Source organism: Aethalodelphis obliquidens, unplaced genomic scaffold (genome assembly GCF_003676395.1).
Source record: "Aethalodelphis obliquidens isolate GAN/ISIS:26980383/991018 unplaced genomic scaffold, ASM367639v1 scaffold12, whole genome shotgun sequence".
NCBI lineage: Eukaryota > Metazoa > Chordata > Mammalia > Artiodactyla > Delphinidae > Aethalodelphis > Aethalodelphis obliquidens.
Window position 1 is genome coordinate 32,035,452 of NW_020837956.1, and position 23,575 is coordinate 32,059,026.

At 50.5% G+C, this 23,575-nt stretch overlaps 2 protein-coding genes across 2 annotated transcripts; one reads left to right on the top strand and one right to left on the bottom strand.

Moving 5' to 3' along the window:
* Positions 1-12,522: 12,522 nt before the first annotated feature.
* MYCN (MYCN proto-oncogene, bHLH transcription factor) lies at positions 12,523-18,576 on the bottom strand. Its single transcript, XM_027113789.1, has 3 exons — positions 18,271-18,576; positions 16,146-17,054; positions 12,523-14,031 (listed from the first exon to the last, which is right to left on the bottom strand). Exons 2-3 carry the CDS (start codon positions 16,936-16,938, stop codon positions 13,427-13,429), a joined length of 1,398 nt encoding a protein of 465 aa, XP_026969590.1. The 5' UTR covers positions 16,939-17,054; positions 18,271-18,576; the 3' UTR covers positions 12,523-13,426.
* A 198-nt stretch (positions 18,577-18,774) lies between these two features.
* LOC113624149 (N-cym protein) lies at positions 18,775-19,099 on the top strand. Its single transcript, XM_027113903.1, is given in 4 exon segments — positions 18,775-18,888; positions 18,890-18,967; positions 18,969-19,068; positions 19,071-19,099. Coding segments are annotated over 4 exon segments (321 nt in total).
* Positions 19,100-23,575: the final 4,476 nt, after the last annotated feature.

The following is a 23,575-nucleotide window of genomic DNA, read 5'->3' on the forward strand; positions in this document are numbered from 1 at the left end:
GTTTCCTGAGCTCAAGAAGCTCACAGTCCATTGGGAAAAAGACAGTGTGAACAGAATGATACAGCTGTATGTTAACAGACATCCTCTGATGGGGGCCTGAGTGAGCAGGGAAAAGGGTGCGACAAGCAGAGTTGGGTGGGGGATGGAGATGGAGAAGGGGCTCCACAGAGAGGCGACGGCACCTCCCTGGAGCACTTGGCCATGGACGGGATGACCAGCCACGCCTTGGAAGCACTAGCCATCTGCGGGCTCCGTGTGAGAGACCAGAGAGCTGATTCAAGCTTCCTGTGCACTTGGCCAGAAACACCCCCACCTGGTACCCATTTTAGATCCGGGCACTAAGCCCTCCCCCAGTCATGCACCTCCTCACAGGGGCCAAGGGGCCGTGCCCACTAGATGCAGGAGGAAGCTGGTGATGGGAGGAAAAAAGGGCAAATGGGGCTCTTGGCCGGCCAGATCCACACGTGCCAGGGTGGCCTGCCTTTCCCTGACGGCACTGCAACATACACGAGCAGAGAGGAAGAAGCAATTCATTTTCCCAAGGGCATGGCCCAGGTCTCTATCAATTTCTCCTTTTATGTCTGTTACCATTTGCCTTATGTGTTGAGGTGCTCCTGTGTTGGGTGCATATATATTTACAATTGTTGTATCTTTTTGGATTGATCCCTTGATCATTATGGAGTGTCCTTCTCTGTCTCTTGTAACAGTCTTTATTTTAAAGTCTATTTTGTCCGATACGAGTTTTGCTATTCCAGCCTTTTTTTTTTTTTTTTGGCCATGACGAGCAGCTTGCAGAATCTTAGTTCCCAACCACGGATTGAACCCGGGCCCCGCAGTGAAAGCGCTGAGTCCTAACCACTGGACCACCAGGGAGTTCCCCTACTCCAGCCTTCTGATTTCCATTTGCCTGGAATACCTTTTGCCATCTCCTCACTTTCAGTTGTGTGTGTTTCTAGATGTGAAATGGAAAGAGAGCGTTCCTACACTATGCCCTCAGCAGACCCCACAGCCACTGTGAGCTACCACACAGTCCCTGGATTCTCTAACGCTTCAGCCTTAAGGCTCTGGTCTGCTCTGCATGTGATACCCACATCTGTGTCCTCAACTCTGCTGTAGTGAACGGGCTGGTGGTTCCTGCCCATGAAGCCTGAGCTCTGTTATCTTACAGCGGTCTCATCCCTTGCTGGACATTAGAAACATCTGGGAAGCCTTTAAAAATCTTCAGCATTGGGAATTCCCTGGCAGTCCAGTGGTTAGGACTCCGCGCTTTCACTGCCAAGGGCGCAGGTTTGATCCCTGGTCAGGGAACTAACATCCCACGAGCTGCATGGGGCAGCCAAAAAAATATATATATATATATTTTTATATATATATATATATATATATTTATAAAAAAAATCTTCAGCAATTCACTAAATCATGTGGATTTAGTGAATCCAAAGATCAAAAAAGAGTGTACCTCTTCTCTAGGAGTTTCACAGATAGTGAAAGATATGTATTGTCATTGTAACATTCATAGCACTTATTGAGGAACCTGGAAGATCTAGCCTATCATCTCTATTTTTAAAAATATTTATTCATTTTATTGATTTATTTTCTTTCTTTTTTTTTTGGCTGAGTCAGCTCTTAGTTGCGGCACGCGGGATCTTTCACTGCAGCGTGGGCTCTTCGTTGTGGCGCTCGGGCTTCTCTCTAGTTGTGGCGCAGGGCGTGTGAGCTCTGTAGTTTGCGGCACGTGGGCTTAGTTGCCCCGCAGCATGTGGGATCTTAGTTCCCCGACCAGGGATCGAACCTGCATCCCCTGCCTTGGAAGGCAGATTCTTTATCACTGGGCCGCCGGGGAAGTCCCCGTCTCTATTTTAATGATGATGAACTTGAGACTCAGGGGGGTGCCTGGACAGTATGTAAACGAATCAGCAAACACCCAAAGTGAAACATGAGATGTGCAGGGCAGGAGGGTAGAGTAGTACTAAGGGGGCACGGGAGAGGCTTCAATAAATTCCAACAAGATGGGTCACGGAAGGCTTTGCGAAAGAGACAGCTGATGAGCGGAGCCATGAAAAATGGGTAGTATTGAGAAAGGTGGGGACAGGGTAGCTTCCAGATAGAGGCATCAGCAGGAGCAAAAGCACAGAGGCTGGGAGTGTCTGCACCCTCCTATAGAATTGTATTGTTATGCAGCTCACAAACACTAGGCTATTTATAGCCTATTCTTATTTGTTTAGGGAAGAATCTTGAACTGAGATATCAAACATTTAACTGGCACTTTGTTCTTTGAGGTACCAGGGCTGCCAGTACAATTGTTCAGGTTGTGTCCTGCCCAAGAGGTGCCCTACTGGGGTTGGGGGAAGAGGGAGCTGATTTCCAGCTGCATTCTGTGCACCAAGCCATCCCTACCAGTGGACTACATCTGCCCGCAGAAGAGAGGAAGCCTATCTCTAATTCATGCAAAGGCGCCATATAGGTTATCTGAAGGTAGCGCTGCAGATCGGAAGAAATGAGGAATTCACAGCATTGAAAACAGTTTGTTTTTCTCAGAATCTAAGTGACAGCTTATATTCCAAGAGTGGCCCGTTTCGGGTAAGACAAAAGAAACATAATGGGCCCCACCGAACCAGGTGATTCTTAGGTTTTGTATGGACCCAGTGTGAGTGCCTGAAATCATTGTTTGATGTCCTTTTAGTCTGGGGATATAACAATGTTAGTGCTACAAAGAACATACCCAGTCACCAGATTTGTAGGAAGATTCTTCTACCCACGGCAGAAACATGAATGACCAGAGGTCTACAGATATGGGAACTAAGAAAGACCTCAGACATAACACAATCAAAAATTCTCATTTTACAGAGAGATACAGTATAGAGAAACCCATTCAATCATTCATTCATCACTTGCTGCCTGCCTGCTCTGTGCAAAACCCGTTCTAGAAGATACAGAACACACGAGACAAGACAGCCCCTTACTCCTTGTAAGAGAGATAAGACCCAAATACAATGACTTATAATACACAGTGAAAAGTAATTGGTGACCTAACAAAGATACAAAACAAACAGGCATATTCGTACATATTTATGCGTATGTGGAAAAATCTAGGAAGAGGTACACCAGCATTTTAATAGCTGTTCTCTCTGAAGGGTGGGTCACTAGCGATATTTTTCTTTCTATTTTATACTTTATTGTCTAATTTTTTTCATAGTGACCATGGTCAGGAGGGAGGGAGTTATCTTCATTTCTCAAAGCCCAAAAGAGTATGGGAAAGACACTGGGTGAGGTTAGAGGCAGGAAAGAAAACTCTCTGCAGAGGACAATGTGAAGGTTTTGTGAAGGAGATACCTTTAAGCTGGTCCATGGGCTTTGGATGTGGGGTAATGAGCAGAGAGAAGAGAGAAAACACAGAATCAACAAGGCTTGAGGTGGAAGAAACACTGAGTGGTGGCCTCGCTGAGTCAAGACCAAGGCTCTCAAAGGCCCAGGTCTGGGCTCCCCCCACCAAGGCCAGAAGTGCTGGGGGGGCCCCCATGGGAAGCAGTCATGATGGTTACTAGTTACTGAGACTGGCGAGAACAGCTTTGTATGGGTTAAATATGTTCCCATAAGAGCAAATTCTTCCAAAGTCACATGGGACCCAATCACGTCCCTCTCCTCAGACCCCGTGGTGGGTTCCCAGTGCCTGGAGGCAGTCCTTAGACCCAACCCATCCATCTCACCTGCAGCTCCAGGATGCACCTGTGCCCTAAACACACTCCGTACATACCTCCATGCAGCCCCACTCAGGCTGCCCCTCAACTTGCAGTACTCCTCCTGTCTTTCCCCACCAGGCCAATCACCGTCCATTAAGGCCACCTTGCACACCGTCTCCTTTGTGGGAGGGCTTTCCTATACTTCCCACCACCCCTTCTCTGAAAATTACTGTGTTCACGTCTCACCTTCCTTCCTAGGTGATGGTCAGAGCCCTCCGCGGCCGTGACTCTCCTCCCCGCCTGTGCTCCATCTCCTTCACCTGCACACACTCCCCGCCCCTGGAAGGGTTGAATGGAATGCCATTGAGTTTTATATTTTGCTGTTGAACCCTAGTAGAGGAAGGGCAAGCGTCACATGGCTCCGGAGATTTGGGGGAGCCCGGCATTCCGTAATTCCATAATTCCAAGGAATCAAAACAAAATTGCATTGAGACTTCAGGGTGCATTCTGTGATCACGCAGCGCATTACCATTTTATGGGGGTGTGGGAGAGGTGGAGAGCAGAGTGAGCTCGGAGCTCCGAATCAGCGGGGAGGGGACCCTCAAACGGAAGCCATTCTCCATCAGGATAGCTTTAAGGGCTGACTCTCCCAGGGCCCTCCCCTCATGGGATTTATAATAAGGGTACCATCTGCATATTGAAGAGTCCCCAGATCGACTCTCATTCCCAAGCTGCAGGCCCTTTGTCCCTTCTCTTAATAATATGCACATGTCATTAACATGACAGACCCTCTCCCCTTCAGGGGGCCCGGGACAGGGGAGGATCTTCAGCCAGGCACTTGTGCCCCTGAATAAGGATTTTCAGAATATGGAGGCTGTTGCTCCCTGGGACTTAACTGGGGGTGACCCCCAAAAGCCAAAGGTATGTAAACACCTCTTTTAAAGGCCCCTAAAAGCTCTACTCGACTTGCCCTCTAGTTCCTTTTGTGAAAGAACCCACCTTCAAATCCTGAGGGATGTCATCCCTCTAGCCCTAAAGGCCTTGGCCAAAATGCTTTCACAACCGCCAATAAAAGGGAAACTCCACCACCAGGAGTTGTGAATCTCACAGGTCACGTTAACGGCAATATCACCTCAGGGTCCTCGACCCAGGGAACGAAGGTCCAAACCCAGTTTCAGATGCCTGAACTTGCAGCTTCTCTGATGAAGCAGAACCTGCCTCCCCACAGAAGAGTCTCAGGGAGGATTTTATGCTGTGTGTCCCCTGCTGTCTTGGGGACCAGCCCATCCCCCGATAGCTTCAGGAAGGCCATCCCCTCACAGCCTGGGATTATTTGGTAACTTAAAAAATTGCTCCTTTTGGCTCCTTGCAAAGACCTGAGGAATGAAGGAGACTCAAGAAGGCCAGACTAGGGACTTCCTTGGTGGCGCAGTGGTTAAGAGTCCACCTGCCGATACAGGGGACACGGGTTCAAGCCCTGATCCAGGAAGATCCCACGTGCCGTGGAGCAACTAAGCCTGTGCGCCACAACTACTGAACCTGCGCTCTAGAGCCTTCAAGCCACAGCTACCGAAGCCCCTGCACCTAGAGCCCGTGCTCCGCAACAAGAAAAGCCACCACAATGAGAAGCCCGCGCACCGCAGCGAAGACCCAACGCAGCCATACATAAATAAATTTATTTTTTAAAAAAAAAGCCCAGGCTAGAAGACAAAAGCCAGCGTCATGGTCACGCCTCCAAAGCACTACTATTATTATTACTATTATTAGTAGTATTATTATCATTAAGTAGAAGGAGCCCCAGAGCCTGAGAGAGGTAGAGTGGGCAAGTCAGCCTTTGCGTGGAACCCGCCACCTTCACACTCACGGTCAACGGCATTCCCAGAAGGAAAACAAGAGATTTCTCCTCCTGGTACAGCCTGAGAATGACTCATTTCGAGTCACTTAGCAGTGGTTCCAGAGCTCAAATCCAGGTGCTCCGACACCAAGGCAATGTTCTTTCCAGCCCCTCCTTGTTTGCCAGGCCCTTGAACTCTACATGGCCGGTTGAGCCCTCGGAGGTGTGTGCGGTGGTGGTCCCAGCCTCGGCCTCCAGGCTTACAGAGTAGCCCTGTCTGGCTGGTCACCCTGCGGTGAGAAAAAGCCAGCGCTAACGGGAGGGAAGCATGAGGGGTGCTCCAGCCCCATGTGCCCAGAGATGGACTGTTTACAGAGACGCAGGACTTTCAGTTTTAAAACTGGGACAGTCACAGGACAAGAGGGGAAAAAGAAACCACATCCCTGCAAAAGGACTTCCCCTCCTCAAATGAAAGCACTGTGGAGAGAGCACTTGAATGGCAGTGGGCATCACAATAAGCATTTCATGGTGGTTTCTACTCCAATTACCCCGCCCTCGGCATCCATGCCTCCAGTGAAGCTGGGGCTTAATTTGCACTTGAGCTAAAGGCTGTTTCTTGGCTCCAACATGTTCGTGTTGTGGTCCGTCACCGTGGGCAAGAAAAAAGTCCTCCTGGGGCTACCCAGCCAGCAGAACCCGAGGCCACGCACAACACAGCAGCCTTCACACGCAGGCAGCCAAAGGTAATGGAGGTTCGGACTGCAGTGACAGAAGGACGCGCGCACTTATATTACCCAGAGGAATTTCCAAGGGAGGTGACTCTCCGGGAGAAGCAACCTCCCAGAGGTGTCAAATGAAATGCGTTCACAGCCATACTGGAAGTTCACAGTTACAGACAACCAAGGAAACCTCCAACCTCATTATTTTAATGACATGTTTGGGGAACAGGGTTTCTGGTAGAAAGATGCTTTTCCCTCAAGACAAACTATAAAATATTAGTTCAGGGAATTCAGAAAAAGGACCAACTTAGGATAAGAAAGATTTACTTTCACACCCAGATGCAAACATACCATTTACAATAGTGAACCCTGGTCTCAACCCTGCCCTCTTCACCAACGAAAAATGTCTCTTAACTATAGCTTGAGCATCTTCAAATCCCTAGTCTCAGTATAAATTTCCTGTTCTTCTTGGCTTTATGCCAGAGAAAAGTGATTACACCAACCCAAGCGAAAACTCAAGGTGTCAGCTATCTGTTATCATATTCTGTTTTCATTTGAGTAATCCAATTAAGAATTGGACTTATCATTGTTTTCTCTAGTTTCAGATGAGACAAACCTGGGTATCCAGTTGCACAAATTGAGACCCTCTAGCTGGCTTTGAACAATGAGGCAAGTCTTTTCACTGGCAATAATTATTTAACATTAGGGGGCAGCTACCTGTTCTAGGTACCGTTGAGCAATCAGAGATGTGCCTACTGACCTTAAATGTGTTTCCTACCTGGGGGGAACCCACTTAGAGATGAATCAGAAAGCAAACAGTGAAGCCCATGCCGAACAAGGGCTGACTGTGGCAGTAAGACCTCATAGAAGACTCCCCGACTTCCACAGTGATGTCCCATCCCTCTTATACTTTACGGCATTCTATCCCTGTAAGAACCTTGCGGGGTGGTGATTACTGTTGTTGTCTGAGAGCTGAAGAAAGTGAGATTCAGAGGGAGGTGACTTGCCCTCAGCCACAGACTCTAGTGAATGTCAGAGCCCAGATATGTGTCACACCCAGAGCTTCCTGGAGACTGGAGAATGTTCCCAAGCACTGCAGATATTTTAGCATTCAAGACTCCAGCTATCCCCAAGGGTCAATGATTCTCGATCCTTAGAATTGAAAGGGGACCTTGGAGGTCACCATCTCCAATCCATCCCACTTCCAGTTGAGCCAGTTGAGCACCAGGTGCTTACCTCCTGTGCCAAGGCAAATAGCGAATAACTGAGCTAAGGTCCAAGCCCAAGACAAGTATTTGTATTTCCCAGACCTGCCTCCCAGTCAACCGGAAACATCATTTTGTAGGCCGGACGGACTGCTCTTATGGTCTCCTTCAGGAAAATGGTGGACGGTAGCCTAAGACAGAAAATTCAACCGGTGACAAGCTGCAGATTTGTGAAGAAACAGACTTACCTCCTGCACACCACTTCCCAAAAGCCTGCTGAAATTCTTAGGGCTGCTGAAAGGCAGAAGAATGTCGATTTTGCCTTGCCTTTTTAGAGCACATCTCACAGCAACTCATCTGTATTTATCACAGGAGTACGTGCTGTGTGTGTTCTCCCAATACGCATTGTACCATAGGTTTGTCTGCTTCAACCATAAAAAGGCTCTGTTACTTCTCCTGGTCAAAGGCTTCAGGATGAATGTCTTGCAGCATGATACGCCAATATCAAAAGAGATCAGGTAACCCTGGTCAGTGGCCTATGAAGAGATTTCCTTTACAAGTAAGGAAAACTAATAAACCCTTGTAGAAGGCGTCGATGTTCTGCCACACTCAAATTCCTAGGCTTCGTCTTAAAATAGGCTTCAAAGCTCACATTCATTTGTTTCCAAGGTACCCGTTTTCAGGTTTTGTAAGGCCTCTTTTGAGGAACAAAAGTCTGCAAAGTTCTTGTTAAGCGCAGGCTTGTGAGTTTGTTCTGCCACTAAAGGTTTTTAAAGATTCTTTGCCCTAGTAACATCCTAGGGAAATGGAGAGAGGAAGGATTCTGTCAACAAGAAATCAGACAGTTTAACAGACTTAAATCGTACCCATCATGCACCAGGCACTATTCCACGTGCCGTGTGTTAGTTAATTTCTGAAATCTCCCAGAAGCCCAGGTGAAGTGGGTAGTCCCAGCCCCGAGGTCCCGGTAGGGAAACTGCACAGCCCAGAGCTTGTGGGTGTGGGGATCAGATTCAAACCAGGTGGTCTAACTTTAGGTCCACACTCTGTGACATCCTTGTACTTCCCTTTGAGAGAGTGAAGAATAAGTTGGTGGGGGACCTTTGCCAATGTCCAAAGGGAGTTAAAGGAGGAAGAGCCTTGAACTAGGAAGACTGAGGCCACAACAGTGCCCGGGTCGCTCTCCACCAGCCCTGCCCCTCAGCTCCAGAGAAACTTCCAGATCTTTCTACTCAAAACTGCAACCCGCCTCCCTCCTGCTGTGGCATCCCAGAGTTCCTCCATCCTGTCCTACTTATGTTTCATAGCATTCACCACCTTATTAAATGCTATTTAATTTAGTTGCTTATTGTATTTCTTTTATTGTTGTCACTCTCTCCTAGACCATAAACTCCCTAAAGCTCGGATTTGAGGGAGTTTCATCTCTTTTGTTCACTGATGTCTCCCAAGCACCTGGAACTGAGCTAGACACATGGTAGGTGTGACGTTAATGTTTGTTATGAGAGAGAGAGGAGAGGAAGGAAGGGAGGAGGCTGGGAGGGAGGAAAAGAGGGAGAGAAAGGTAGAAAGGAAAAAGAAAAGGGAGCAGACCGGCTGACGTTCCTCTCCTTTCTGGTGTTCTACCTCTTGAAATGGGGCAGTGAGTTCGATGGCCTCTTCCAAACCTAATAACCTCTGAGTCAGAAAGCAACCCAAATTAGGATTTTCAAAAGATAGCCATCATGGGGATGAATGAAAGTCAAACCCGGAAGACCCAGTTCCCCAAATGGATATAGGACGAACTGGCCAGCTCTCCTGGAGGATTGTGAGTCAGGTGTAAAAACCTGAGTGATCTCTCCGGTGCCACACAGAGGTGGGAGGATTGTAACCACTGTCACCACAGTGCAGGTGACCTGTGGCCTCAGACAAGTGTACAAGCCTCCTTAGGCCTGCGACAGACCAGCAAACCAGCTTCCTCCAAAAGTGAGCTCGGAAGCGGGAAACTGGAGGAGCCGGATTCAGCCGCGGGACCCCTCGTAGGCTTTGGCTCAATCATCGCCCTGCCCCCCACCCATCCCTCCGGTCTCCCCTCCTTCTACCCAGCCCCCCGGGACTTAACTCCCTTCCAGACTCTGGGCTCCGTAAAGACAGGCCTCCATGTGTGTTTTATCTTCACCTCCAGCCGTCAGCTCCCAATGCCCACGGATGCCCAGGGGATGTGTTTCCCCAGTTGGATTAGCCTGAGAGCTCGGGAAGCTGGTTGGCAGGAGGCAGCCACGTGATGGTCCTCACCGCGTTCCTTCCTCCGCTGCCTACTCAGCTACCAGCCTTCTGCCCGCCTCAGCCAGTCACCAGGCCGGAGCCAAAGAATCAGAGGTGAACAGGATGCTGCACCTGCTTCAGGGGACTCCACGGTCAAGGGGGTCCAGGCGGGTGATGGGGACAGCGTTTCTCTCTCCAGGGCCGATGTGGGATTAGGGGCTGGAAAAGGCACCCCTGGGGGTATGAGAAAGGCTTCTTGAAAGAGATGACATTGGGTTTGTCATTCCAGGTTGAAAAGGATTTCAGTAAATGGAAACTGGGTAACCCAGGAGGAGGGAACACAGTGGGACAAGTCAGAGGTGAGAGAGCGTGTCTGGCGTGGCTGGAAAGAGGAGTGTCTGTGGAGGGGCAGGGGTGATGGAGCTGGTGGGCCAGGGTGAAAGCAGTCTCACAGGCCGGGCTGAAGGATTTGGACTCTATCCTATAAGGGATGGGGAACTGTTAGAAGTCTGTATGCAGAGTTTATTTAGAAGTTTATTTAGAAGGACTCATATGGAAGCACCCTGTGGGTGGATGGGTGAGCCAGGAGGTAGGGAGGCTACCGTGTGAGGGTGGGGAAAGCCAATACCATGGAAAGAACACAGGCCGGTCATCAGCAAACTCCAGTCCCGGTTCGGCCACTAATTCGATCTGGGATCCCATGACCCCATTCTATAAAATGAAGTAATTCAATGAGGTGATCTCTACGCTCCCTCCAAGTCCTTGATTTACTGATCTAACCGATATAGAGCAGTCTCTCTCTCAAATAGTCTCAAAACTGTTCTTGGGGACTTCCCTGGCAGTCCAGTGGTTAAGACTCCGCGCTTCCACTGCAGGGGGCACAGGTTCAATCCCTGGCCGGGGAACTAAGATCCCGCATGCTGCACGGCATGGCCAAAACAAAATAAAATAAAAATTTAAAAAAATGAAACTGCTCTTGGAATGCAGAGAAGGGCTCTCATGTTACCAAAAGGAGTGGTTCAATTCTTCTGTGACTATAGCAATCACTTTACAGATTATTGCAGATCTAAATTGAGTGACACTTTCCCTCGGCTGGGGCAGGAAAGGCAAATGAGAGGTATTTTATCTTGGTTTTAACATTTTAATACATATTTTTGATCCACCTAAAGCAAAAAGTTCTCTTTAAAGTAGCATAAAGAACATTTTTAAAAAGGTCGTTAAATAACAATGAAAAACAAAAGATCATACACATTTAGAAGAGAGAATGGGCACTCAGTATGTGGAATGAGAGCATGGAATTTAGCTCTGAGCTTCCCAGCAGCCAGAGCAAAAATGGAGCCTGGTAGGAATTAGTTTAGAGCCTTGTTCATCTCAACAGTTTAACCTCCTCCAGGACTAGAGTTCTATCTCATCTGAAACACCTAGGTAGGCCCCATATGGGGATCACAAAAGAAAAGGAATTGGGATGATTGAGTTGGGTTTCAAGAATCTCAATAACTTTGAGGTCTCTCTTCTTTTGGCTCATGGGCACAGGACAAGGTGCAGAGGCTGCAGGGAAGATTTGGGGCCTGTAAAATGCAAATGGACGGGAAGTCTTTCTGAATGACAGTTCGAAAAGGACTCTCAAAGAGGGTTATTTTTTTAGAGTGGGGATGGGGGCAAGGACGGAGATTACGGAGTAAAGAGAATTTTATCTGAATTTCAACATGATCTGACCACTGGTGATGTCCATGGCAATACCACCAACCTCAGAGCTCAGGAAATGTGGCTGTAAACCAGGGGAGGACCTCAAATTCTAAACTCCATTGGTCTTTGGAAAATGCAGACAGGGACCCTGGTGGCCTAGGCAAGCAAAGCCATTTCTCATCCCTGGATGTTTTCTTCTGAGCAAAGCAAAGCTCTTTTCAGTTGAAAGCTAAAATCTGAGATGAATGAAACCTTAGAGGAATAGCTCTGAGTACCACCTTTCACCGAAGAGATGTATTCGTAGGCTCTCAGTTCTGAGATGCTGAACGCCTCCCCAGCAAGGGTATCATCTCCCATCGGGGAAACTCTGAAACTGCCTCCTAGCTCTGCTGGGGTCCCCTCCTCCAACCTGTTGGCCCTGGCTGTCCTCCAGAACCTGCAAAGGTGAATCTGGCTTCCACAGAACAGTCCACGCACCCAAAATAACAGGAGTGCCAAGCGGACAGAGCCACACCAACACCCCAGTGCCTCTCCTGAAGGGACAAGGCGCTTGAGCTGGGCCACACCGCTGTCACTCCAGGAATTACTCTGGTGAATCAGACTATTAGCTTTCTGAGGGGAGGGACCAACTCCATCTTTATTCAGCTACAATGCCTAGCATAGAACCTTGCACAGGTCCTAGTGAATTCTGATGAATGCTTTCTTCTTAGAGATGACCTGCACCTATGCCGAAATATAAAGCCATCAGCTAATGGGATGAAGGTTACCAACACCAAATACTGCCAAGTTGCAGAACTCAGTGTCTTAATTTTACTTCTCCTTCTCAAGGGTCTGATGTCCCAGCTTAGTCTGGTTAAATGGCCAAGGTATAGCAAAGTGTTTTGTAAACTACGGGGTGCTATTGCTAGCACGCACAATCACTAACAACATATCTATGCTGTTTAACTTGGGAGAAATCTCGTAACCTTCCTAAGTTCAGTTCCCTCCACCTCAAGTGGGGACAACGGCCCCTCCCCAGCCAGGACCGTACAGGTATAAAATGACTCGTCTGTGGAAAACAAGTTCCCTGTCTAGGTTATGCACTCTTTACAGTTGCCGCTTAAAGGACAGAGTTTAACCGCTGCTGTTACGAAAACAAAAAAAAAAAAGTTGCATCATTTAATTGCTATTTATTTTCATAAACATGAGGTATTTCAAAGTGCTATAAGATGCAGCACTAAATATATACATTTTGAAGAAATTAAACACAGAACTTTGCATTTACCCAGTTCTATGCACCAAACATGAACAAATACATTAACAGGAAGAAACAGGCTAGGAAAAAGGCATATATATATAGTAAATTTCTTTACAAAAGTTTCTTAGTTCAAAAAGTGATAAAGTAATATCTACTCAAAACTTTCACAACTCATTTTCATACGAAAATATAAGTATCAAATTTAGTTATGTATCAGCATCATACTAAAGTATACAGGCAGTGTAAGAATTAGTACAGTACATAACAGAGATTAACAATATATTTGTATACAAAACATGCTCCTCAAACATTGAGGTATTACAGTACTTAGGTATGAACTTCCAGTCTAATACTGGCCGCAAAAGCCACCTCTCATTACCCAGGACGTATACAAAAGGCAGGTGTGTCCATGGTATTTACAGAAATGTTCCCCAGGGGTATCAATGGCAAACCCCCATGTGGCATCGGCTGGAACTTAAGCACCATTTTAAAAAGAAGGAATGACTTTCTGTCGTCTGGAAACTTGTAACAAACAAGGTGACTTCAACAGCCCCAGAAGGCTCCCAACGGTCACGGACTTTGACCGCCGTCTCAGAGGTGACGCGGAGGAAAACCGCCAGGGCCACCTGCATCCCATCCTGCAGGCCCTCTCCCGAGGTCCTGGCAGAACCCCTCATGTCCTGCTCCCCACCCAGATCCAAACTCGACGGGGGACCGATTTGAAAGTAAACCAACATTCTTAATGTCAACACAAGGTTTGTTTAAAAAAAAAAAAAAAATCAAAATGTGCAAAGTGGCAGTGACTGTCCAGTTTGGAGACACGTTTAGCAAGTCCGAGCGTGTTCAATTTTCTTTAGCAACTGCTGCTGTCTCGCCTGCAGCTTCTCCTTCTCCAGCAAAAGCTCGTGCTCCTCGGCCTGGAGGGAGTGGACGTACTCGGTGGCCTTTTTCAAGATGACCACCTTGGCGGCCTTCTCGTTCTTCACCAGCTCTGGCACGTGGTCCCTGAGCGTGAGGAAGCTGGACCGCAGGTCGTTGCGGCGCTGGCGCTCCAAGATGTTGTGGTTCCGACGGCGCTCGCTGTCCTCCGAGTCAGAGTTGCGCGGGCTCAAGCTCTTGGCCTTTGGAGGGATGACGCTCTTGAGGGGACGCGGGGATGCTTCGCTCTTTATCTTCTTCTGGGGCGGTGCATCCTCGCTCTCCACGAAGGGAGACGGGGCGGCGTAGTTGTGTTGCTGGTGGATGGGGACGCAGCGCTTGAGGATCAGCTCACCCGACGGGGCCCTCCCAGGTCCCAGGGCCGCGCTCTTGGGACGCACGGTGATGGTGAAGGTGGTGACGGCCTTGCTGTTGGAGGAGGACCGCCGCTTCTCCACAGTCACTACGTCGATTTCCTCCTCTTCGTCTTCCTCCTCGTCATCTTCGTCATCTTTGAGAACAAGGTGAGGGTTATTCTCAGGATGAGGCACGTATGAATTAAATACACATACAGTCTCGTAGAGCAGGCCCTGGCCCGTGGTTTGCTCTTACTGTGATCCATCAGCACAGGTCTCTGCAGAGAGCTGTACATGCTTTTTCCCTCCCCATACTCCTAGTATTTCATCTTCCATTCAAGCTTGAGCAGGTGGCAGAAACAGAAAGAACCTCGGCTTTGGAGTTAGACAGAATCCCGGCTCCATCACACACACTAGCTGCACGACCCTGGGCAAGGTATTTTCTAAGCCTCAGTTTCCCCAGCTATTAAATGGGGGATAATGCCATAGGTTGAGTTGGACAGATAATTCGTAGACAAGAGTCTCAGTAAACGGTAACCCTTTCCCATCATCGCTAGTCTGCCCCATAGACTTATTTATATTTCCATCTCTACACTTAAGAACTGAGGCCTCCTCATTTTAGGAGCCTCAGTTAGCCACTTACACATGGTGGAGTTTGATTTTAAGTGAAACAAACTGAAGAACAATTTAATTCACTAAGGAAGAAAAATACCTCGTCTTCCATGAACGTGACTTCTATACAGTAAGCAGTTTTTCATCTTAACAAAGATCAAACCTTAACTACAGAGCCGTAATCCACTGGAGCTCTAAACCCAGATACGGGGCACCTCTTCTCAAAGTCACCACCACCCGCAGCAGCCAGAAAAACGTGTAGCATCATGTGTGCGTTTTCCCCCTCTCTCCTCATTTACTACCATGCTCGGATAGAAAATTATTGTTTAAAATGCAAGCATGAAAATCAAAACACATCTTCTGCTTGATCTGAAGGGGACCGGAAAGCTGAACAATTGTGGGATTTGTGCTAAAGCCGAAATGTGAGGCTGTTCCAGTCGGTGGGTCCCTTTAAGCCAATGTTTTGGTTTTCTGCCAAGAAGACAGCTGTTGGAAGGAAGTGCTTCCTCACCAAAAGCTGTCAAGGCACAGACATTAAAGGGACAGAGACCCGTTCAAACTGAAGGCTTATCCCCAAGTTTCCTTTCAGGAGCCTCAGATGAATCTGTCCTCAGCCCTGAAGGAAATGTAGGCTTTTTATCCATCTGCATTCTGAAAACAGTGGTTTTCAAGGTCCAAGTCTCCCAGCTCCAAGGACAAGGGCTATTCCAGGATTTGGGCAGAGTTCTTCACCTTCAGGCAACGTCTTGGTTTTAACCCTGCTCTTCAGTTTCACCAGGAGGCACACAATAGAACTAATCAATGAGTGCTTCAGGGTGTGTGCATTCCTGGAGGGCCTGCTAAGTGCCCGCCCTCACCTTGAAGGACACTGGGTTACAGAACACAGCTCGGATCTGAAATTAGTCCTGGAACTCTGGCTAGAAGATAAAACCGGGCGGTGCTCACTGCACACTGTAAAGAGGCGGCCCCTTGAGAATGTACACAACCGCTGTGGTACTGGCCAGCTGCTGAGTGAAGGGAGGGAGGGAGGGATGTCCCTACCACCCCCAGCCTCTCAGATCCTCGCCCGCCTGCCGGCCAGCATATCGCCGCCTGCTGGCGACGGACCAGGAGCAAATAGCCCACCACCCACCGAGGGAGGGGAAAAAAAAAAAAGGTACCGAGGTTCGAAAAAATAAAATACAATCGGTGCTCACCATCTGTGCAATCCCTCCCTAACTTCCTGCACCCTAAATAGCACTTTGCACAGGCTTGTGCTTTTCGGGGCGTCTCCCCACCCCTGACCCGGGCCGCAGAGTCCCTTTCCACCCCAGCGGCCCCCCGAACCCCAACTCGGCTTTAGCCACTCAACTTTTTCTCATTTTCTTCCTCGGAGGGCGCTGCAGAGAGAGACGGGGTACGGGGTGGGGGCCAGTGATGGAGTCGGGCTCCCGGCGGGGGATGAGGGAACTTTAGGGAAGGTGAAGCTGGAGATCACAGCTTTCACCCACCCTCTCCTCCGTACCCTAGAGATCGGCCCGGGAAAAACCACTTCTCAGCCACCAGCACTACCTCCAAACGACTCTCCCCCAGCACCCTAACCCACGAACGACAAACCCGGCACCACCCCCAGCCCCAGTACCCCAGGAGGGCAGCCGGACCCTGGCTCGCTCTTTACCTGAGTCGCTCAGGGTGTCCTCTCCGGAGGTGCTGAGGGCCTTGTGGTCACCGCCGCTGGCCAGGCGGCCGCCGGTGCGTGGAAGAGCGGCTACCGGGGCGCCCGCTGGGGCTGCGGCGCTCGCCCCCGAGGCGACCGCGGCCCCCGCCGCTGGGGCACCGGCCGGGGCGGCGGGCGCCGCCGCGGGCTCGCGCTTGTTCACCGGGAACGGGAAGACCACGGCGGGATCCACGCATTCGGCGGCCGGGTGGGCGAGCTCGGCGGGCAGGGCGGCCCCGGCGCGGCCCGGCCCCGCAGCCACTGCGCTGTGCCCGCGGCCCGCGGGGCCGGTGGCGCCCGCGCCCGGGGCCGGGACCGCGGGCCCCGCGGCGGGCGGCCGGCCGTGCTGCAGCTTCTCGCTCACCGCGCGCTCCAGCTTCTCGCGGGCCGAGAAGCCACTCCACATGCAGTCCTGGAGGATGACCGGGTTGGGCGTGAGGCCGCCCAGGCCCCCCAGGCCGAACGCGTCCTCCTCGGCCGGGTTGCCCCACAGGTCGGCCTCGGGCAGCAGCATCTCGGTGGCCCAGTTCGGGGGCTCCGGGCTGTGCTCCGGGAAGGCACGGCTGGGCGACAGCGGGGGCGTGGGCAACAGCTCAAACTTCTTCCAGATGTCCTCCCCCGGGGGGGTCGAGTCGGGGCCGCCGAAGTAGAAGTCATCTTCGTCCGGGTAGAAGCAGGGCTGCAGAGAGTCAAACTCGAGGTCCGGGTTCTTGCAGATCATCCCCGGCATGGTGGACGCGGTGCAGCTCGGCATCGGCTCGCCTCCTGGCCGCCGAATGAGGGCTTCTTTCCGCTCCGCTCTTTTAGTTCGGGGGGTGCTTCCTTCCCGTGGGGGGCGCGGAGGGCGGGGGCCCGCGCCAACCTCCGACACTGCAACCGACAGACACACCAGGAGAGGGTTGGCAAGCGGAGCCGGATGGGGGGCGCGAGGGGTGGGGACGGGCAGCGGTCACCCCCTCTCACCCGCTTCCTCAATCTCCCCTCCAAGCCCCCCACTCCGCCCAGGGCTCCCGAAGGTGGAGGAAGTTGTGTCTCTCGCTCTCTCCCTCCCTCCTTTTGTGTACATGCTGTCTACGACAGGGGGTGGGAGGGGGCATGCAGATGCGGGGGGTGGCGGCGTAGCTCTGCAACTTTGCAAACTGCCGTTTCATTCACACAAGGCACTGCCCGGGGGAGGGGGCTGCCCAAGGCTGCAGAATTCTAGCTCCCACCAGCTCACCGACACCCGCGGTTGCACCCAAGTAGGGCCCGCTGCTCCCAGGAAGCCCAGGACTCCAACCCAGCTACCGGGTCTAGGATTCTGGAGAACCCTCAAACCACTCCCCTCCTTTGTAAAATTGCAACCTCGGGAGCGCAAGCGATGGGGGGGGGGGGTTTAGGAAACTTTGCAAATGGAAAAACCCTTTCTCTAGACCGAGACCAACAACAGGCACCCAAATCCAGAACCCCCTCCCCCAAATTTTGATCCGACGTCCCCAGCCTTCACCCGCTGCAGGGAAAGTACTGTCAATAGCTGATTTTGAACCTCTCTACCCCCACCCCCGCTCTTCCAAGCCCCCAACGACATCCTCTTCCTGGTAGAGCCTGGACCCCAGTCCCCGGGAATGGTTCAGGGACACCAGCGCGGGGAGGGTCGCAGGGAGAGCCACGTCTCCTCTGAGCCGGGGCGGCAGTGACCCAGATTACCACCGCGACGGCCTCGCCCTGCTTAACCCCCTTCTTCTTCCTCTGGGGGCACCCTTTGGAGGAGAACCCAGCTTCGGGGTGGGGACGCACCGGCTCCCCGTCAGCTCAAATGCAGACAAATGTTCTAGAGAAGGGTGAATTTCTTTTCGATGAAGCCATTACAACCCCTGGCAAGGGCACTAGATGGATTAGGGCGGGTCTCTCCCAGTCCGGGAGCCTTGGGGACTGGAACTGGCTTTTCAGGGAAAACCCCGAGACGGTTTTGTTTCGGAAGCAGAAACAGTCCCCCCAGGCACAGTCGGGCGCCCTGTGCGCCAGCCGCGATCCCGTCCAGGGCTTGCCTTCCCGCCGCGTTCGCCGCTCCCGGGGCGCCGGGCGCTTTGCGCCCCCCGCTCCTTACCTCCCGCCGACGGCCGGGGATCCGGAGGCGATTCTGTGCCGGGGTCCCCGGGTGGCCAGGGGCGGGGGGTGGTCCTCGGGTGGCTGCAGTCTGTGCGCGCTTGCGCCTGGCTAGCGCTAGCTCGGCTCCAACCCAGTTCCCAGGAGCCCCCCGCATCCACCCAGCGCGTCCAGACAGATGACTGTCACTGGCTGCGCTTTGAAGCTCGGGGGATATTATTAACTGAAAAATCTGACACACCCGGGGGGCGGGGAGAGAAGGGGGCTGCGGCACAGACAAGGGGGAGGGAGAAAGGCAGAGGAAAGCGGCTTTACCCCGCCCTCTTGATTTCCATAAAAATCAGGGGAGGCGCCAAGGCTTTCGCGCCAAAAGCCACTTGCTTTTCTTCTTTGCGGAGAGGAGGCTGCAAAGCTGGGAAGCCCGGGGCGTGCTCCTCCCGCCCTTTTAGACCCCCGAGCTCGCCCCCTGTGCACTCTGTGGACCAGCTGCGCGCCGAGCGGTGCAATGCAACACCCACCCTGCGGGCCTGGCAATTGCTCGGCGTAAAAAAGAAAAATTTCCGGAGGGCTCCGGGGGTGTTCAGAGTCTCCTAACCCAGCCCCCGCCTCGACTGCGTGTATGTGCTGCTGAGCGCGAGGCCGACGTCCAGCCTGGCCGTGCGGGGGGCGGGGGAGGGGTGTTGCTCGTGTGTGATCTCGGAAGGGAAGCTGGACCCGGGGTGCACAGTGGGAGGGAGAGGACGCGCCCATTTAAGAACGAAACCGCGGGAGGTTTCTAGTTTTAAATTGAAAGGAGAGGGGCGCCCCCTTGTTTGAAAATAAATAAATAACTGCGGGCTACGAGGGTGGCGCCGCTGTGGTTTCTTCGGCCGAAGGCGACACCTCGCGGAGGCCGCGCAGAAAGCGGAGCCGCGGGGCCTGGTCTCGGGGGTCCAACCGGGGCCACGGGCAGCCCTCCCGCCGCGCTGTCAACCCGTCCTCACCACCGCGCGGGGGGTGCCGGCTCGCCTCGGCTTCCGAAGGGGATGGGCGTGAGGCTCCCGAAGCCGTTCCCACGGGCTCCCAAGTTAGCCTTTCAAAACCAGCTATTTCCCGAATTATGGGGAGGCGGATCAGGTCCTTGTTGGAGTCGGCGATCCACACCTCCTGCAGCCCAAACCCTGGCTCAGAAACCTTGGCTTCAGATTGTTGCAGGCAAAGGGGCAAGCTGCCATCTCTGCTCAGCCTCGATGTACCTTGGTTTCTTCAATTGTGAAATGGAGTTAGTGACGGTGCTTACCTCACAGGGTTGTTTTAAGATATTTTGAAAGCGTTCAGGACGGTGCCCGGCACAGGATGGGTGTTGAGTGTCAGCTATTGTTATTACCAGATCCTGATCGATTCTTCCGGGGAAATTAACACCCCACCCCCTCTCCCATCCCACCACCACTTTCAGATCCTAACTTCACTCTGGTCAAGCTTTCCTGCAGGTGTGTTGGGGGGCGGAGGGGTGATAGGGTCAGAGATTCCAGAACCAAAACTCCCCGGGAACAACCCGAATCTCAGCCCCCTTCACAACCAGATACACGATGAAGTGGGATTTCCTCGGGAAAAACGTTCCTCTTTGGGGTAGAGAAACCTGCCCCCTCCCCTGCGCCCTCACTGGGGTGGGAAAACTTCTCCACCTCCTTTTTCCCAAACTGGAAATGCCAGTCATCCTCGCCATTCACCTCCTCATTCAAACTAGTTACGGATGAGGATGCAGAGGGTCAGGGGGCAGCCTGTAAAACGCTCACCTATTAGCATTTGTGAAGGCTCTTCCAGTCCTTACCCTGGATGCCTACATAATTCGGGGGAGAGAGGCAGGTTCCCAGAGTCCTAGGAAGTGGCCCATGAATGAGGATGAGCTGCCCTTCCAAACACCTTTATTATTATTATTTCCTTCCCGTATGTAAAGCTCTAAACCTTTGCAAAAGCCTTTCACACTCCCACTTCTGCCTTTCCCTAACCCCCTAATCTAAACCATGCTCTCCCGCTGTATTCTCCCGAAGCATCCTGGATTTTCCTTCAGAACACTTAGTTTCATTTGTAATGATATATGCCTGGGAGAGTTTGTTTAATGCCCGCTTCTCCCGAGACACCGAGTGGAAACAGGCTCTGTCTTCCTCACTCCATCTATGTCTGCTTTGCTCCAGGGGGCATCCTTGGAGCAAAGCAGATACCTGTGTACCTACGTACTCAACGATATTGTTCAAGGCAGAGAGGCCTGAATGAGTCCTTCTGAAGCAAAGCCAGCTCTTTGAAGGGAGTTTCTGTTTATCAGCAATAGAGGGAAAGAGGAATGAATGCCACGCCAGGACCTTCAGGTCCTCAGCAGCAGCCCCAGGAAGTGCTCTCAGAATTGCGTGCCCCACCTTTTTACCGAAAGGGCAGGGGGACTGTCACAATAGGCCAGGATGACCCTAGTCGCTACATTTAAAAGTCCTACCTTGTCCTCTTTGACCCGACCTGTGCCCTTTACCACACCATTCGTCCTTTGTCAAGGGACAAAGTGCAGCAGAAAATGAGAAGACAAGAGACCCGGTTACTCTGTGTGCCTCCAAGCAAATCTTGTATTCTTCCTGAACCTCAATCTCTAATCTCATGCTCTTAATGCAAACCAGTAATTACTGACAAGTCTGAATTTGAAGTTTAACAGAATGATAAAATTTTACAAGTATTTATTGGTACTTTCATTTGCAAATGGAAAGATAAAAGACTTTGTCCATGGAGAAATCTTGCTACTGCAGGTTCCTTGTTTGCTTGTAGAGAAGCCTGCAAATTCCTCTTAAAAATGTTGAAACACTCTTAGACTATGCGGACACACACGAAATACATCTTGAGAAGACTTGGAAGACAAGTTCAGCCGGCATCCACTGTCCCGATTCAGAACAGAGTAAAGGCACAGCCTGAATGAGCTCATCATGGGCTGAGGGGGACACACCTAAAATGGACCAACAGACAGAACAGAGTTGTACACAGAATTTGGTTTATAAATGGGGAGATTTTTGAGGGAGGACAATGTTTTCGTCTACAAATCCTTTCTTTATAAAACAAAACCAGATCTCTCTCTCACACACACGCACACACACGCACACACACGCACGCACACACGCGCACACACACACGCACACACACACGCACACACACACATGCACACACACATTCAGAGGGGTCCAACCCATGACTGGCCTGGGAGATCAAAAACCTCTAGATGCTTTTCCCAGATGGTGAGTTAAAGATCTTCTGGGTCCAGCTTCAAGGACCACGGTTTCTCCTAGGAACTTTACTGGGTCCCTCCCTGCCTCCCTCCAAAGTGTACATTTTTGCTGATTAAATGCTTTTAAAATTCCTGACTCTTCATTTAGAATAAAGTAAAGCCAGCTGCCTGACTTACCCAATTACTAATGAATCAATTAAGCAACTAAATAATTAATTAATTTTAAAAACCTAAATTGACGTTTTAAATTGGAAAAAGTAAGGTTATACAAGCAAAGAAATTAGAGAGTGGAATTCTTTCTAAGACAGATAGCCCCGAAACATGAAAGAAAAATTTTAACATATTTGACAATAATAAAAATTTTTAATTACACTTAAAACATATCCTAAACAAAGTCAAAACACAACAGTGTGATAGAAAACTACTTTCCTCGTCCATAAGAGACAAAGAGTAAATCCCATGTACACAAAGAGCTCCTACACATTGAATAGAAAAACAACCCCATAGAAATATGGGTCCAGGATAAGACTAGGTAATTTACTGAATAGGAAATGCAAATTGTCCATAAACATATGAAAAGATGCTCAGCTTCACTAGTAGTCAGGGAAATGCAAATTAAATCTCAAGGAGATTAGCATTTTTTGGTCTAGCAGATTGGCCCAAGTGTTGGCAAGGCCCGGGGGTGGGGGGCGGAGGGGGAGGGGGGCAGGGGGACACGACCCTCTCCTACACCACTGGCATTCCAGTCCCAAGAGTAAAGGCAATCCCAGTCTTCAAATTCCATCCTACAAGAAATAATAAAATAAATACGTCAAAATACATAAACAAGAACCTGTATTGCAGCATTGTCCTCAATAACAAAAATATTATAAATAATCTAAATGCCCATCCATAGAAAAATGGTTGCATCTATTATAATGTGTTCATGCAGTGGAATAACGTGCAGCCTCTAAAAATAGTATGTTATATGTACATGTACTGACTTGGAAACATCCATGAGTGTGAAGGGAAATAAGCAAGGTCTAGGGCAGTGGTCTGCCATTTTGGATATATGTGCACTTAGATATGTCTGCGTAAACCCAACAACGAATTGGGTGTAATATGCAACAATTTTTCATTAGTGGTTTACTGGGTTTTTTTGGTTTTTTTGTTCTTTTGCGGTATGCGTGCCTCTCACTGTTGTGGCCTCTCCCATTGCGGAGCACAGGCTCCGGACACGCAGGCTCAGCGGCCATGGCTCACGGGTCTAGCCGCTCTGCGGCATGTGGGATCTTCCCGTACCGGGGCACGAACCCGTGTGCCCTGCATTGGCAGGCGGACTCTCAACCACTGCGCCACCAGGGAAGCCCTAGTGGTTTACTTTGAAGAAAGGAATCAGGTGAAGGGAGAAACTTGCCTCTTTATGAAATACTTTTGAACCAGTGGAATTACGAGCAAATTTAATTTTTTGTTTTGGTTATTTTTCAAAACAATATTTTTGTTACTCCCCAGGAAAGCTCGTCATTAAGCTGATCACTTGGGGGAAGTAAAGGATCCTTTTGCGAAGCCTAAAATCATCCCCCCAAGTTCTCTTTTGTCTCCCAGGCTAGTTGGCATTCTTTCAAACCAAACTAGTGCTGAACTGAGTCATCTGAGTGGGTTATTAGAGACAAAATGGCGCTGGTTTAATTAGGATTAGAATCAAGCCAACCAAAGCCATTTGAGGATATGATGTTGGACGTGCCCAAAGCATGACATATATTTTTTTGACATCTGAGGCTGGAGGAAAATTTGAGATCCAGCATTGAGAGTTTTGGGGGTGGGGAGTTTTATTGGTACTGGCACAATTATGTTTTATTTATTTATTTATTTATTTATTTTTGGCTGCATTGAGTCTTCGTTGCTGCCCGTGGACTTTCTCCAGTTGTGGCGAGCGGGGGCTACCCTTCATTTCGGTGCGTGGGCTTCTCCCTGCGGTGGTATCTCTTGTGGAGCACGGGCTCTAGGTACATGGGCTCCGCAGTTGTGGCTCGCGGGCTCTAGAGCACAGGCTCAGTAGTTGTGGCGCATAGACTCAGTTGCTCCGAGG

Coding starts and splice junctions, on each gene's coding strand:
- MYCN (XM_027113789.1), bottom strand. CDS start 16,938: ATGCCGAGCTGCACCGCGTCCACCATGCCGGGGATGATCTGCAAGAAC. Junction 14,032..16,145: donor GGACACCCTGAGCGACTCAG/GTAAAGAGCGAG, acceptor TTGTTCTCAAAG/ATGACGAAGATGACGAGGAG.